Here is a 16,110-nt window from a genome sequence, read left to right as displayed (position 1 = left end):
TTCTGCTCAGGGATTTTAAGAATGTTTTCATAAAATTTATTTTTATTTATTTATTTTTTTTTGAGATGGAGTCTTGCTCTGTCACCCAGGTTGGAGTGCAGTAGTGCCATCTCGGCTCACTGCAAGCTCCGTCTCCTGGGTTCATGCCATTCTCCTGCCTCAGCCTCCCAAGTAGCCGGGACTACAGGTGCCCGCCACCACGCCCGGCTAATTTTTTGTATTTTTAGTAGAGATAGGGTTTCACCGTGTTAGCCAGGATGGTCTCGATCTTCTGACCTCGTGATCCACCCGCCTCGGCCTCCCAAAGTGCTGGGATTACAGGCGTGAGCCACCACACCCGGCGATTTCATAAAATTTAATGTTGCTCAGAAGTTAATTTGAAGATTAAGTTCTACAGTGAGTGAGCATATTACATTTTATTTCACTATTGCATTCCATTTTCTCCCTTACCGATTGGAGAAAAAACTATTTAAGTCAAAATTTTCTTTAGTTAATTTTTCCTTCTATTTATTTTAAGTGACATCATACAATTTTAAAATTTTACCAGGCTGACTTTTTTCCGGTGGAAATGTAGGATGTTTTATAAGTTATGGAGTTGTTTTAATGTTTATATAAAGTAAACAAATACAGAGGACAGTGCTGGGTGTGAAGCAGATACTCAACATTTAAGAGAAAGCTTTTTTTTTTTTTTTTTGAGATGGAGTCTCACTCTGTCACCCAGGCTGGAGTGCAGTGGCGCTATCTGGGCTCACTGCAACCTCCATCTCCTGGGTTCAAGCGATTCTTCTGCCTCAGCCTCACGAGTAGCTGGGACTACAGGCGTGTGCCACCATGCCTGGCTAATTTTTTGTATTTTTAGTAGAGATGGGGTTTCACCGTGTTAGCCAGAATGGTCTCGATCTCCTGACCTCATGATCCGCCTGCCTCGGCTTCTCAAAGTGCTGGGATTACAGGCGTGAGCCACTGCGCCCGGCCAGCCGAGAAAACTGTTTCTATTAGAGTAATATTACATGTTTCAGGTAAGAGACTGAAACATTTAAAGTGAAGAAATAGCATTGATTGTGCATGTGGAGAGAGGACACCTGCTCTTCAACTGAATGACTGAATTTAGAAAATAAAATTCTGCTTGTTTTATTTTATAATTATCTCCAGTTTCTCACTCTCTCTTTATTTATTTATTTATTTTTATTTTATTTATTTATTTATTTATTTTCTGAGACGGAGTCTCACTCTGTCGTCCAGGCTGGAATGCAGTGGTGTGATCTCTGCTCACTGCAAGCTCCGCCTCCCGGGTTCACGCATGCTCCTGCCTAAGCCTCCAGCGTAGCTGGGACTACAGGCGCCCGCCACCACGCCCGGCTAATTTCGTTTTGTATTTTTAGTAGACACGGGGTTTCACCATGTTAGCCAGGATGGTCTCGATCTCCTGACCTCGTGATCTGCCTGCCTCGGCCTCCCAAAGTGCTGGGATTACAGGCATAAGCCACCGTGCCCAGACTCTTTATTTTTATCCCCAGCTACATATGCATCAAAGCCACTTTCTTGTCTTACGGTTACAGCTTTCTCACTGCTCTCCTTACCCCATGGAATCTCACACAAGACTTTTTGCAGTTCTGATGAATAGTTTGGAATTTTTGCAATGCAATGATAAATTGTTTTTTACTGAAGAGTTTGAGGCCACTTATAGGTTTTAAATACCACATTCTGATCACTTAATTGAAGTAGTAATGCAATAGTCCAGAGGATCAGATCAAGCAGTCAGCACTGTGGCAGATGTGGAGACAGATTAAACCTAATAATGGTGTCTTTCTTAGTGAGGTAGATGAGGCCTATTGAAAAAAATATATAGCAGACACGTTTGAAATATGGGGTAGAAATTGAAGTGAGCTCCCTGTAATCACTCTGAGGTCTTAGGATAGCTACAAGTGGTGTCATCACGTGAACAAATGTGACAGAGATGAGATGGGGACTTGGAAAATTTTGTTAAGTTTCCCTTCCTCCCTGTCTCCCTCCCTCTCTGTCTCCTTCCTTCCTTCCTTCCTTCCTTCCTTCCTTCCTTCCTTCCTTCCTTCCTTCCTTCCTTCCTTCCTTCCTTCCTTCCTTCCTTCCTTCTTTCTTTCTTTCTTTCTTTCTTTCTTTCTTTCTTTCTTTCTTTCTTTCTTTCTTTCTTTCTTTCTTTCTTTCTTTCTTTCTTTCTTTCTTTCTTTCTTTCTTTCTTTCCTGTCATCCAGGCTGGAGTGCACTGGTGTGATCTGGGCTCACTGCAACCTCCATCCTCTGGGTTCAAGTGATTCTCCTGCCTCAGCCTCATGAATAGCTGGGACTACAGGCACGTGCCACCACACCTGGAGTCTTTGTCTCCCGGATGACTGTTTCTTGCTTTTAACTTGAATAAACTCTAAAACTGAATTTTGAGCCTTTTGATTATTTTAGATTGACAGCCCTTCATAGCATTTTTTCTGTCTTCTGCTTTTACTTTCTTTTTTATTTTTTAATTTGAGATGGAGTTTCACTCTTGTCACCCAGGCTGGAGTGCAATGGCGCATCTCGGCTCACGCAACCTCCACCTCCCGGGTTCAAGAGATTCTCTGGCCTCAGCCTCCTGAGTAGCTGGGACTACAGGCACCCAACACCACACCCGGCTAATTGTTGAATTTTTAGTAGAGACTGGGTTTCACCATGTAGGCCAGGCTGGTCTCAAACTCCTGACCTCAGGTGATCCACCTGCCTTGGACTCCAGAAGTGCTGGGATTACAGGCTTGAACCACCACACCCAGCCTCTGCCTTTACTTTCTAACTAAATCCTCTTTCATACACACACGTTGTACCATGACTCAGGTGCCTGCTTCCAATACCTACTGGAATTCAGATGTCCATGAGTTCAGGGTCATAGACTTAGACCTGGCTGTTGTAAAGGCAAATAGAAATTAGAAATAGCAGACTTAATTCTCCAACTTGAAAATAAAGGAAGAGATTTTGTTCTTCTTTTTTTCTTAAAGGATTTAACTTAGAAAACTTTGCTATGTAAATTCTTTCTCTGACTCTTTGAAATATATGTAAATCATTTTAATAGCTAAATAGGACTTGGTCAATCATTTTAACTTAGAAATGCCTTTCTCTAGGACCTGGAAACCATTGCTTTGAAATGTAAACAGCAAAAAAGATAGTACCCTATGCCACAGTTTCTGTTGGATAGTAGGTGCCTACCTTCAGCAGACACTTGACTTCAAGTTGTAAAACTATCTTCTTCTATGAAGACAAAAAAAGTTAATTTTTCTCCTGAATATAGCCAATTAAAATTTCATTGAATATGCCCAATATACAGATGGCTTTCTCAATCACCAAATGAATTTAGGATCAACTATATATGACAATTGTGCTGTTAAGTCTATTTAAGAACAATCTTGGCAGATTTGCTGTGATGCAGATCACCTTCTGGTTTATTTAATAAAGCAATGTTCTTTTTCTTCTGCTATTATTGAGTGTCTCTGAGGTTGGAGATAATTTTGATTTTAATTATGTTATTCAAACACTGTACAGAATTACCAGACGGGATATAAACATATGAGGTGCCCACAATACTTTAGTTCAGAGAGGCTTTTCTCTCTTTGGCTTGCCCCATAATTTGCGGGCAGAATATTTCGCTGCCTGTTTGTGATATACAGTCCCTTCTGGAGCAGTTCAACCAGGTTTCTAGAAAAATACCTTCACAGAAGAGCAATCAGCCATTCCAGTTCCATCTTTCAATGCACTTGGCATCTTCAGACCTAAAGATAATTCAAACACCATGGGGCCCTGAATCCCAAACAGCCTGGCTAAAGTTCTATGAATTTTGCTTATCTTTTCAAAAAAACTCACTTTACATTATGCTCTTCTTTTGTATTTCTTGTTTTATTTTCACTTGTTTCTGCTCTGATCCTTGTTATTTCTGTTCTCCTAATTTTGGGTTTGGTTTGTTCTAGCTTTTCTAGTTCTTTATGATACATTAATAGTTTATTTTGGTATTTGAAAACTTTTTTGTGTAGGCACTTATTGCTACGAACTTTCCTCTTAGTACTGCTTTTACAGTATCTGTAGTTTTGGTATGTTGTGTTTCCATTTTCATTTGTTTCAAATAAATTTCAAATTTTCTTCTCAATTTTTTTATTGGCCCGCTGGTCATTCAGAAGCATATTTTAGTTTCTCTGTGTTTGTATAGTTTCCAAAGTTCCTTTTGTTATTGATTTCTAGTTTTATTCTATTATAGTCAGAGAAAATAATATGATTTCATTTTGGAAGGGAATCTTTTAAGAGTTATTTTGTGGCCTACTATATGGTCTATCCTTAAGAATAATTTAGGTGCTGAGGTATAGAATTTGTATTCCGTAGCTATTGGATGAAATGCTTTGTAAATATCTATTAGATCTATTTGGTCCATAGTGCAGATTAAGTCCAGTGTTTATTTGTTGATTTTACTATCTGGGTGATCTGCCCACTGCTGAAAGTGGGATGTTGAAGGCTCCAGTTATAATTGTATTGAGGTTGATCTCTCTCCTTAGCTCTAGTGTTTGCTTCCGATATCTGAGTTCTCCAGGGTTGGGCGCATATATATTTACAACTGTTATATCCTCTTGCTGAATTTACCACTTTATCATGATATAATGACCTTTGTTGTCTCTTTTTATAGTTTTTGTCTTGAAATCTGTTTTGTTTGATATAAGTATAGCTATTCCCACTCTTTTTTGGTTTCCATTTGCATGGACTATCTTTTTCCATCAGATTATTTTCAGTCTCTGTGTGTCTTTATAGGTAAAGTGTAAAGTGTGTGCCTTGCAGGCAGCAGATTGTTGGGTTTTGTTGTTTTGTTTGTTCGTTTGCTTGTTTTTACCCATTTGGCCAATCTATGTCTTTAGATTAGAGAGTTTAATTTATTTACATTCAATGTTGTTATTGATAAGTGAAGACCCACTTCAGCCATTCTGTTATCTGATTTCTTGTTTTGTGCTCTTTCCTCCCTCCCTCCCTCCCATTCATCCTGTCTTCCATTTAGTGAAGGTGATTTTATCCAGTGGTATGTTTTAATTTTTTGCTTTTATGTGTTTGTGTCTGTTACAGATTTTTTTATTTGAGGTTACCACAAGGCTTGCAAATAACATCTTATAACCCATTTCAACTAATGGCAACTTAACATATTGTAAAAAAGAACAAACGAAAAAGAAAAGAGGAAACAAATAAAAAATACACTTTAACTTTATTCCTCCACTTTTTAACTTTGTTGTTTCTTTCTTTCTTTTTTTTTTTTAAGATGGAGTTTCACTCTTGTTGCCCAGGCTGGAGTGCAATGGCATGATGTTGGCTCACCACAAACTCCGCCTCTGGGGTTCAAGCAATTCTCCTGCCTCAGCCTTCCAAGTAGCTGGGATTACAGGCATGTGCTACCACGCCAGGCTTATTTTGTATTTTTAGTAGAGATGGGGTTTCACCATGTTAGTCAGGCTGATCTCAGACTCCAGACCTCAGATGATTTGCCCTACTTAGCCTCTCAAAATGCTGGGATTACAGGCATGAGCCACTGCGCCTGGCTTTTTGTTTCTATTTATATCTTATTATACTGTCTGTGTCTTGAACTTGCTATGGTTAGTATTTTTAATAACTTCAACAGCCTCAAATGGAAATGTAAGAGTTATGGCCTTAAAGAGGAGGTAGAGAAAGAGTTATTGTTTTTTAATAACTATACAAGTCACTATAGAATAATCTTTCAGTCTTTTCAAAATAGCAATAGTTTACACACCACATTTGCAGTGCTATGAAATTCTGTGTTTGTGCACTTAATATTACCAGTGAATTTTGTACCAGATGCTTGCTTGTAGCTCATTAATGTTTTTTTCCTTTAGATTAAAATACTCCCTTTAGCATTTTTTGTAGGACAGGCCTGATGTTAATAAAATCCGTGTGTGTGTGTGTGTGTGTGCATGTGTGTGTGTCTAGAAAGGTTTTTATTTCCCCTTCATGTGTGAAGGATATTTTTGCTGGATATATTATTCTAGACAAAAGTCTTTTCCTTCAGCACATTAAGTATATCATGCCACTATCTCCTGACCTCTAAGGTTTCCACTGAAGAGTCCGCGATCAAACATTGGTTTGTCTGTTTGAATGCTGTCTGTTTCTTTTCTCTTGCTGCTTTTAGGACTCTTTATCTTTACCTTTTGGGAGGCTATTATTAAAGGCCTTCAGGTAGTCTTATTTAAGTTAATTGTGCTTCATTTCTATAACCTTCTTGTACTTGAATATTAATATCTTTCTCTAGGTATGAGAAGTTCTCATTATCCCTTTGAATAAACTTTCTATCCTGAACTCTCTCTCTCCCTCCTCTTTAAGATCATAACTCAGAGTTGCCCTCTTGAGGATATTTTCTACATCTCATAAGCATGTTTTATTGTTTGTTAATTTTTTGTCTCCTCTGACTGAATATTTTCAAATAGTCTGTGTTCAAACTCATTAATTCTCCTGCTCGATCAATTCTGCTGTTAAGAGACTGATGCATTCTTCAATGTCATTTGAGTTTTTCAGCACCAGAATTTTGTCTTGATTTTTCAAAATAATTTTAATTAACTTGTTAAATTTACCAGATCAGATTCTGAATTTCTTTTTGGTGTTATCTTGAATTTTGTTGAGCTTTCTCAAAACAGCTATTTTGAATTCTCTCTGAAAGGTTACATGTCTCTATCACTCAGGAATTGCACACTGGTGCCTTATTTAGTTCATTTAATGAGGTTGTGTTTTTCTGGATAGTCTTAATTTTTGTGGATGTTCATTGATGTCTGGGCATTAATGAGTCAGGTATTTATTTTAGTCTTTGCATTCTGGGCTTTTTTTTTTAACCTGTCCTTCTTAGAAGGGCTTTCTAAGTATTCAAACAAAACAGTGTTGTAATCTAAGTCTTCAGTCATTGCAGTCATATCTGCATTAAGGGACACCCCAACCCCAGTAACACAGCGAGGCTTGCAGACTTGTAGAAGTGCCACCTTGGTGGTCTTAGGTAAGATCTAAAAGAGTTCCTGGATTACCAGGCAGGGACTCTTTTTCTCTTTCCTTATATTCTACCAAATAAATGGAGTCTCTCTCCATGCTGAGCTGCCCAGAGCTGGGGTAGGGGTGACACAAGTACCCTGTGGTCACCATCACTAGGACTGCACTGGGTGCAACTCAAAGCCAGCACAAGACTGAGTCTCACACAGGCCCACAGTGACCACTGACTAGCTACCACTGATGTTCACTCAAGGCCCATGTTCTCTTCAGTCAGGAGGTGGTAAATCCTGCCAGGCTTATGTCCTTTTCTTCAGGGCAGTGAGCTTTCTTACCCACCCTGGGCTGGGGCATAACAAAATGCCATCTGGTAGCCAGAATATGGAGTCAGGAACCTTAGGCATTTACTTGGTGCCCTATTTTACTGTGGCTTAGCTGGCACTGAGGCCAGGAGACAACATCCTTCCTACTCTTCCCTTTCCTTTCTCAAGCATAAGAAGCCACTCCCTGTGGCCACCACCACCCAAAGCCCACAGCAAGTACTTCCAGGTTTCTGCTGGAATTTACTGAGGACCCAAGGGCCCTTCAGTCAGCTTGTGGTGAATTCTGACAGGCCTGCATCTCTTCCTTCAAAACAGTAGGCTCCTCTCTGGCCCAGGGTGGTTCCAGAAATGCCAATGAGGAGCCAAGGCCAAAAACCATGGACCTCAGGAGCCCTCTTGTTACTCTACTCCACTGTGGCTGAGTTGGTAACCAAGCTTCAAGACAAAGTCCCCTTTCCTCTTCCCTCTCTCTTCTTCAAGCAAGGAGTCTCTCCACATGGCTGCCACAGCTTGAATTGCACTGGGTCATACCTGAAGCCAGCACAGCTCTGGGTCTCACCCAAGCCTGCAGCAAGTACTACCTGGTTACTGCTAACATTTATTCAAGGCCCAAGGGCTCTTTAGTCAGCAGGTGATGAATCCTGCCAGGACTAAGTCCTTCCCTGCAAGGCAGTGTGTTCTCTTCTGTCCCCGGGTGTGCCTAGAACTGTCACCCAGGAGTTAAGTCTTGGAATGGGGGCCTTAAAACCATTCCTGGTGCCATATTCTACTGTGGCTTAGATGGTATCCAAATTGCAAGACAAAGTCTTCTTTACTCTCCTCTTCCCTCTCCACAAGTAGAAGAAGAGTTTCTTCCAGAGCTTTGAGTTGCATTGCCTGTGGCTGGGCTAAGGACAATGCAGGCACTTCCTTGGGTCACCCCAGTTGGCATCTCATAAGGCCACATGCACTTCAAGTTTTCTGGCTCTGAGCCTAGCAAAGCACCAGGATTTGCCCAGGAGTTGCAGTCCCAGTGGCTTAGACTGCCTTTCAAGTTTATTTAGAACCCCAGAGTGCTTTAGCCCATGGTGGTGGGGCTACCTGAAACTCAGGTTTTGGCCACTGAAATGGACACTTTCTCTCAACTAGGGCTAGTCTGGGTGCTCCCTCTGGGGGCACTGGCTGAACTCTGCCCCGTGTTGCTTTCTGCTATGACCAGCAGCACTGAGTTTTACTGCAGAGTCTCCCAATCACTGCACTCTCCCTCCTGTAAGTGCACAGGTTTGCTCTTCTTGCCAAGCTGCTCTACCAGGGAATGGAGGAGAGGTGCTGTTGGCAATTCAAGACTTTCTTTTTTTATCATCTTCAGTGCTTTTTCTTTGATGTGCTTTTAAAACCAGACATTGTGGTCACTCCCCTGAATTTTGGTTCTTATGAAGATGCTTCTTATTTGGATAGCCATTAAATTTGGTGTTCCATCAGGGACATGATTGATTGTTAGAGGGTTCTATTTAGTCCCCTTGCCCCAATTCCCTCCTGCAGCCATGTTATTTTAATTAAGTGCCACATGTGAGGCAAAGGTGACCCCAGGGTCAATCACGAGTGCTTCCAGATACATTTGAAAGAGGTGCACTTAGCTTTAGTTTAAAACAGAGATCATAGGGACTGCTATGCATGGATTTGGTATGGGCAGGTAAGGGTGGCCCATATTCCTATTGCTGCAGCAGAAATTGCTGCCATCCCTGACAGAGGAGGGCACCTGAGTGTTGGAAAGGGGAAACTCACATTTTGGTTTTTCTATGTAAGAGTTTATTGTTTCTGAACCTCTCCTGTGATAAAGGACAGAAAAATGCAGACTTTATCCACAATTCTAGGTCCTTCTACCTGCAGGTGCAGTGTTATTAGGGGAAGAAGCTTGGCTGATGCTTCAAAGGCATATTCTCATGATGCAGGTGTAATTTGTGCAGATTTTCACACCTGAGAAGGGATCACAGAGAAAAAGGAGAAAAACAAAGCAATGGCTTATTCTGAGGTGAATGTGTTTCAGGTCAGGGACTGTGTTCACTTTTGTTCTGAAATGTTATGTTTGTAGAACTTGAAAATGTTTACTTCTCTACTGCTGATGTTCCTGCCTAGTCAATTTGTTTTAACTATTTTTCCCCTTTTTCTTCTTATGATAGTCAAAGGGCTCTGAGAAATACTTCTTCCTTACATACCAGAGCCTGCTCTTCATCCTCTACATCCCAGCTTCTAATAAGCCAAGAAAAATTGTCACCATGAATTTCTGACCTGCAGCATTAAAAATGTTCCTTTTGTGACTGTTGAACCTGGGAAGTTTTGGATGCCCAAGACTCCTACTGGAGATGGGAATCAGGTTCTTAAGAAAAAGACAATGTACTCTTTAGCTTCCACAAACTCTATGCAAAGCAGATTATAAAAATGCACTTTTAATGAGAATGGCCTTTATTGCCCATGATAACTCAGGAAGTGCTGAATAACAAACAATTAGAAGAGACTTCCTTTCTAGGATGCTAAAGAAAGACTTATTTATATACATACAGCATTAGAGATTACAAAACAGGGGAGATATGTGCAGCTTAAACTTTGCTTAAAACTGATGTTTTTTTTCATGACTAGACTCAGATTAAGTCGACTCTTTTTTTTGGTTAGTAATAGCACAGTAGTGTTGTATCATCCTGTGTGCATCAGCACCTGAGACAAATTTCTTATAGTTGATGTTAATTGTATTCACTTGGTAAATAAGCTCTCTGACAGACTTTCTTTCACTCTAGAGTTATTTTTCTATTTATTATTAATAGGCACCTTGGGGAGGTTTGTCAACTGATGGACAAAAACCAGTATTGAACCACATTTAATCTGATAGCTCTTCCTTCTTTAGATTCTCTTTGCATACAGCTTGAAGATATGGAGAATGAAGGCTCTCATCTTTGTTTACTGGTTAAATAAACTGAAAACCTAGGCTGTGCCACTTACTAGATTTCTGACAAAATATTCCCCTTGGGCCAGAAGCAATAACACCACTGGCAAACTTGTTAGAAATTCTGAAACTCAAGTTTCACCCTAAATCCAGAGTCAAAGTCTACATTTTAACAAGATCTCTTGTTCATCATTGTACACAATTAAGATTCGAGCAGTACGTTTCTAACTCACCATGAAATTTCCATTTATTAGCTATGGACAACTTATCTTGTATCATGTAAATATAGCATTCAAAAATATACATGTCTGTGTTTGTGCCCTTTATTGTATATTTTATTATCAAGAAAAGTAATGCATCTACACTGGTTTTGTAGATCTTATGCCATCTTCTTTTCTCAGAGTTAAAGAATACAGTAGAGAATATTTTTCTGCTGGAAAGCATCTTATTGGATAACTCCAGTCACTCACATAAGTCAGAACCAGTTCTCTTTGCTCTCTGTTTACCTAATGTAAAATTGAGAATTCTTCCTATGACCATTTGCTAAATATGTTTTGTTTTTCAGGGAGTGTTGCCATTCAGGGATGTGGCCATAGAATTCTCCCCAGAAGAGTGGGAATGCCTGGACTCTGCTCAGCAGCGTTTGCATAGGGATGCGATGTTAGAGAACTATGGAAACCTGGTGTCTCTGGGTGAGGATATCTTCAATATACAATTCACATTCCACACTAAATATTTTATTTTCTTCCTTTTCTGGGAGTTTCTGCTTTGCACAAATGAGTTTCAGAATTCATCTTCAAAAAAGCAAAAACAAAAAAAGTTGGGTATCTGTTGAGGTAGAAAAAAATGTTTAAGATGTTTCATGTTAACATTAATCTTTCCCTTTTTTGAGCTGATCTGTATACTTCAGTCTAAATTACTGGTAATACAAAAAATTTAGTGGCATAAAATATCATTACCCACACTTTAAAATCCAATTTTTACCACCAATTTTTCATTTAGTATTACTGAGTAGTAGAGCTAAGAACCCACATACTAAAAAAAATTTGTTTTGTTTTGTTTTGTTTGTTTTGAGACGAAGTCTCACTCTGTCACCCAGGCTGGAGTGCAATGGCATGATCTCAGCTCATTGCAACCTCTGCCTCCTGGGTTCAAGCAATTCTCCTGTCTCAGCCTCCTGAGTAGCTGGGACTAGAGGCTTGTGCCACCATGCCCAGTTAATATACACACACACACACACACACACACACATATATATATATACACACATATATATTTTGTATTTTTAGTAGAGACGGGCTCTCACCATGTTCACCAGGCTGGTCTTGAACTCCTGGCCTCAAGTGATTCACTCACCTCGGCCTCCCAAAGTGCTGGGATTACAGGCATGAGCCACCGTGCCTGGCCAAAATTTTTTCTTAATATTCTAAAGTTCCTGTTAGGAAATAGTATATTGGTATTAATTTTCTAAAATCTCTATAATGTTTTCTCTTCTCTAATGAGCACATTACTAGATTGGTAATTGGAGTATCCTAGCAAGAATCATGTTATTCTTTTCTAATAAAACAGGTCTTGTTATTTCCAAGCCAGACTTGATTACCCTTCTGGAGCAAACAGCCCTGGAATGTGAAGAGACAGAAGACAGTAGTCAAATACCCAGGTAGGTGGGAGTGAATGAAGGAAATGACACAAATGAGAGTTCCCAATGTCAAGGAGGAAGCCAGACTTTTACACACGGTTTGAATAGCTCTCCTCCAGTGAAAGCAGTTTCTAGAACCCTGCATTTTTTCTCTTGTTTTGACATAGAGGCATCTTTTGTCCAATTCTCATAAATTTTTTAAGTGCTGTACTTCCCCTTCAGTAAGGTTTATTTTTTCCTTTGAGTTTACAGTGATAATAAAAGTTTTAATGATAACTTAAGAATGTGTGATCTGACGGGCTTCCATTGCTTTGGGAGAAACAGTAATATCTGTATTTTTGAGAAACTGTATGTTAAACCATTCTTAAGGTTCTTTTTTTGGATAATGTCTAAATTACATGAGAGTTTTGGTGATATTGGGATTTGGTTCAGAAATCCCAGGAACACCACAAAAAGATATATGTTTCCTGCTTTATAATTTTTTATTCTACAGTGGTTTCAAATGGAATTTTAGAGGAATTTATACTCAGTAATTTTATCAAAACACTAACCATCTCCCTAAATATAAGAAACTCTAAAATTACATTAATTCAAAATATTATTCTTTTTATATAAACTAATATTGATAAATTAAAGTCTGTATACCCAAATTCCTCAACTGTAATAAGTTTGATATATTTACTCCACACATTTATCAAATATACTATGTCACTGAAGAGCTTAAAACATTGCTGAGCATATATTAAACTCTCAATTTTAACTTTATTTTTAAATAAGTGTTATTTTACAGTTTTCTCTTATTTTGTATTTAGCTTACTGGGACTGTGTCAAATATGTATATATATACACACACACATACACATAGACAGATACATATATGTACACACATGTATATATGTATGGGTATGTAACATGTGGATCTTTTCACAAATAATTGAATACCTGTATGTTTACTGTTTACTATGTATTTATTTTATATGTGTGTATATATATATATAGTGAAATGGTTAATACAATCAAATTAATGAACAAACACATCTATCACCTTACATGCTTACCCTTTTTGTTGTGAGAACAATTAAGATCTCTCAGCAAATTTTCAGCATACCTAACAGTATTATTAACTATAGTCATGAAGCTGTACACTAGGTCACAATAACTTGTTTTATAACTAAAAATTTGTACCATTTGACCATGTCCCATTTTTCCCATATTCAGGCCCTAGTACTCAGCTTTAAACTCTCTGCTTCTAGGAGTCCAACCTTTTTATATTCCCCTTAAAAGCGAGATGGCACAGTATTTATCTTTTTGCTTTTGGCATATTCCACTTAGTCTAATGTCATCTAGGTCCATCTATGTTGAAATGGTAGGGTTTTATTATGCTTCATGACTAAATAATATTCTGTTCTGTATATATACCATGTTTTCTTTATCCAGTCAGTGTCCACAAACATTTTAGGTTGCTTTCATATCTTGGCAATTGCAAATAAGGCTTCAATAAACATGAAGGTGCAGATTTTTTTGAGATACTAAATTTATTATATATGCAGAAATGTAATGGCAGGATTGTATAGTAGTATTATTAAAAATTTTTTAAAGAACTTTCATACTGATTTTATAATGACTCTAAAAAATTACAAATCACCAAGAGTGTATAGCATTTCTTTTTTTATATTCATGTCATCACTTTTTATAACACTTATTTTTGATGTTAGCAATCATAATAGGCGTGAAGTAATACCTTACCATGGTTTTAATTTGCAACTGCCAGATTGGTGATATCGAGCCTCTTTCCACATACCTGCTGGCCAATTGTATGTTTTCATTGAAAAAAACATATATTTAGTCCTTGGCTTGTTTTTCAATTGTATTATTACCATTATTACTAAGGTTTTTGCCTTTGATTTATATGAGTTCCTTATATATTTTGGATACTAAAATCAGATATGGGTTTTTAATTTTATTGTTTTCTTGGTTGTGCAGAAGCTTTTTAATCTGATGCAGTCCAACGTTTTTATATTTGCTTTTATTGCTATACTTTTGCTGTCGTATCCAAAAATTCAGTTTCAAGACCAATATTAAGGTTTCTTCATATGTTTTCTTTTAAGATTTTTAAGGATTTATGTATTACATTAGAGTCTTTATTTTATATTTAGTTAATTTTTAAATATAGTGTAAGAAAAATATCTAATTTTATTATTTTACCTGTGGGTATTCAGTTTTCCCAGCAGCAAGTATGGGAGAGACTGTACTTTCCGTGTGGTGTATTCTCAATGCCTCAATGTCAAAGTCGATTTAATATGGAGGGGTTTGTTTCTGGGCTGTCCGTTCTGCTCTACTGATTTTGGTGTGCATTTTTTTTTTTTTTCTTGAGGCAGAGTTCAAGTTCTTGTTGCCCAGGCTAGAGTGCAATGGCCGGATCTCAGCTCACCACAACCTCCGCCTCCTGGGTTCAAGCGATTCTCCTGCCTCAGCCTCCCGAGTAGCTGGGATTATAGGCATGTGCCAGCACGCCTGGTTAATTTTGCATTTTTAGTAGAGACGGGGTTTCTGCATGTTGGTCAGACTGGTCTCGAACTCCTGACCTCAGGTGATTCGCCTGCCTCAGCCTCCCAAAGTGCTGGGATTACAGGCGTGAGCCACTGCACCCGGCCTTGGTGTGCCTTTTTACACACAGACATCTTGTTTTTATTACAATAGTCTGCAAATGTAGTTTGAAATCAGAAAGTATAATGCCCTCAGCCTTGTTATTCCTCAAAACTGCCTTGGCTATTCCAAGCAAGTCTCTTGCAGCTCCATAAAAATTTTAGGTTTGCATTTTCTATTACTTTAAAAAATTCCACTGGAATTTTGATAGGATATTTATTAAATCTATAGATTACTTTAAATAATGTGACACTTTAACAATATTTATTTTTCTAATCCATAGACATGAAATATTTTTGCATTTATTTGTGTCATCTTCAATTTCTTTCATTAATATCTTAACTATTTCAATAAAAATTTTTTTCACCTCCTTGGTTAAATATATTGCTAAGAAAGTTATTATTTTGATGCTATTTAATTAAGATCTTCTTTTTCATTTCTATTTGATAGCTTGTTGTTAGTGTATGGAAACACAAATGATTTATATATCAGTTTTATATTTCTCTAATTTACTCAGTGTGTTTATTAGCTGAAACAGTCTTTTGGTGACATTTTTACTTTTGTTTTTCAATTTAGATGCTTTTTTTCCATTGAGACAGGGTTTCACTCTGTCAGGCTGGAATCCAGTGGCGTGATCATGGCTCACTGCAGCCTTAATCTCCTGGGCTCAAGCAATCCCCCCACCTCAGCCTCCCAAGTATCTGGGACTACAGGCATGCATTACCACACCTGGTTAATATCTTAATGTTTTGTAGAGATGGGGTCTCACTACAATGCCCAGTCCAGTCTCAAATTACTAGGCTTGATCCTCCCGTCTTGGGCTCCCAAAGTGCTGGCACTACAGATATAAGTCACTGCATCTGGCTGGATGGCTTTAAAAAATTTTTTTCCTAATTGTTCTGCCTAGGATTTCAGTACTATGTTAAAAATAGAAGCATTAATGGTCACAATGTACCCTTGTATTGGTTTCTTTGAAACTGAAGGACCAAACACCTCTTCCATTTTTATAGACTGGTTTCAGCAGGCATAGATCTTCTCTTGGGTTGACTGGCTGATAACATCCCTTCTGGGTTTGCAGTGGTATGTGGGTTGTAGGTGGGTCATGTGACTGCTTCTTGGTCTGAGTGGAGTTTGCCATTAGTGGGCTTGTTACCACTAGCCTGGGTAGTTATTAACCTTCTCTTATTTTTTGGAAGACTGGATTGCCTTCAGGACGTTGATCCACAGGGCCAGCACTAGGGGGGTGTTCTGCAGCTGAGTCAGCATGTGTTGGATCCGATGTGAGGTGTGGGGTGAGTGCTGAGTGTGACTCTCCCTGAGTATCTGGCAGGGTTTCCCCAGGTTACTCTTTGGGTTCCTAACTGGGCAGAACTAGCCATGAACTGTGGCTACGAGTGCTGAAACTGAGTCACTGAAATGTTTACTGTCACAGTAAAGGCCACGTTCTGCAGGCCTACCTCTATAACCACAAATAGGCATCTCCCCCAGGTCTCTGAATGTGCAAGACTTTTACACGATGGCTGGAAGGAGCTGGAGATGGTTACAGAGTCACTGCAGAATTTTGGTTGGGGTCAAGATAG

The 16,110-nt window shown here is 38.7% G+C and overlaps 1 protein-coding gene across 1 annotated transcript in view; it reads left to right on the top strand.

Moving 5' to 3' along the window:
- Positions 1–2,829: 2,829 nt before the first annotated feature.
- LOC106634965 (putative zinc finger protein 735) overlaps positions 2,830–16,110 on the top strand; it is a 28,236-nt gene continuing 14,955 nt past the window's right edge. Inside the window, exons 1-3 of the mRNA XM_055115289.1 lie at positions 2,830–2,910; positions 10,811–10,937; positions 11,815–11,905. Coding sequence (XP_054971264.1) covers positions 2,830–2,910; positions 10,811–10,937; positions 11,815–11,905 — 299 coding nt within the window. The remainder of the gene's footprint in view (positions 2,911–10,810; positions 10,938–11,814; positions 11,906–16,110) is intronic.

This window comes from Pan paniscus, chromosome 6, assembly GCF_029289425.2.
Source record: "Pan paniscus chromosome 6, NHGRI_mPanPan1-v2.0_pri, whole genome shotgun sequence".
In the NCBI taxonomy this organism is placed as follows: domain Eukaryota; kingdom Metazoa; phylum Chordata; class Mammalia; order Primates; family Hominidae; genus Pan; species Pan paniscus.
Note: the sequence above shows the minus strand (reverse complement) of the source record. Positions and strands in the feature narration are given on the sequence as shown.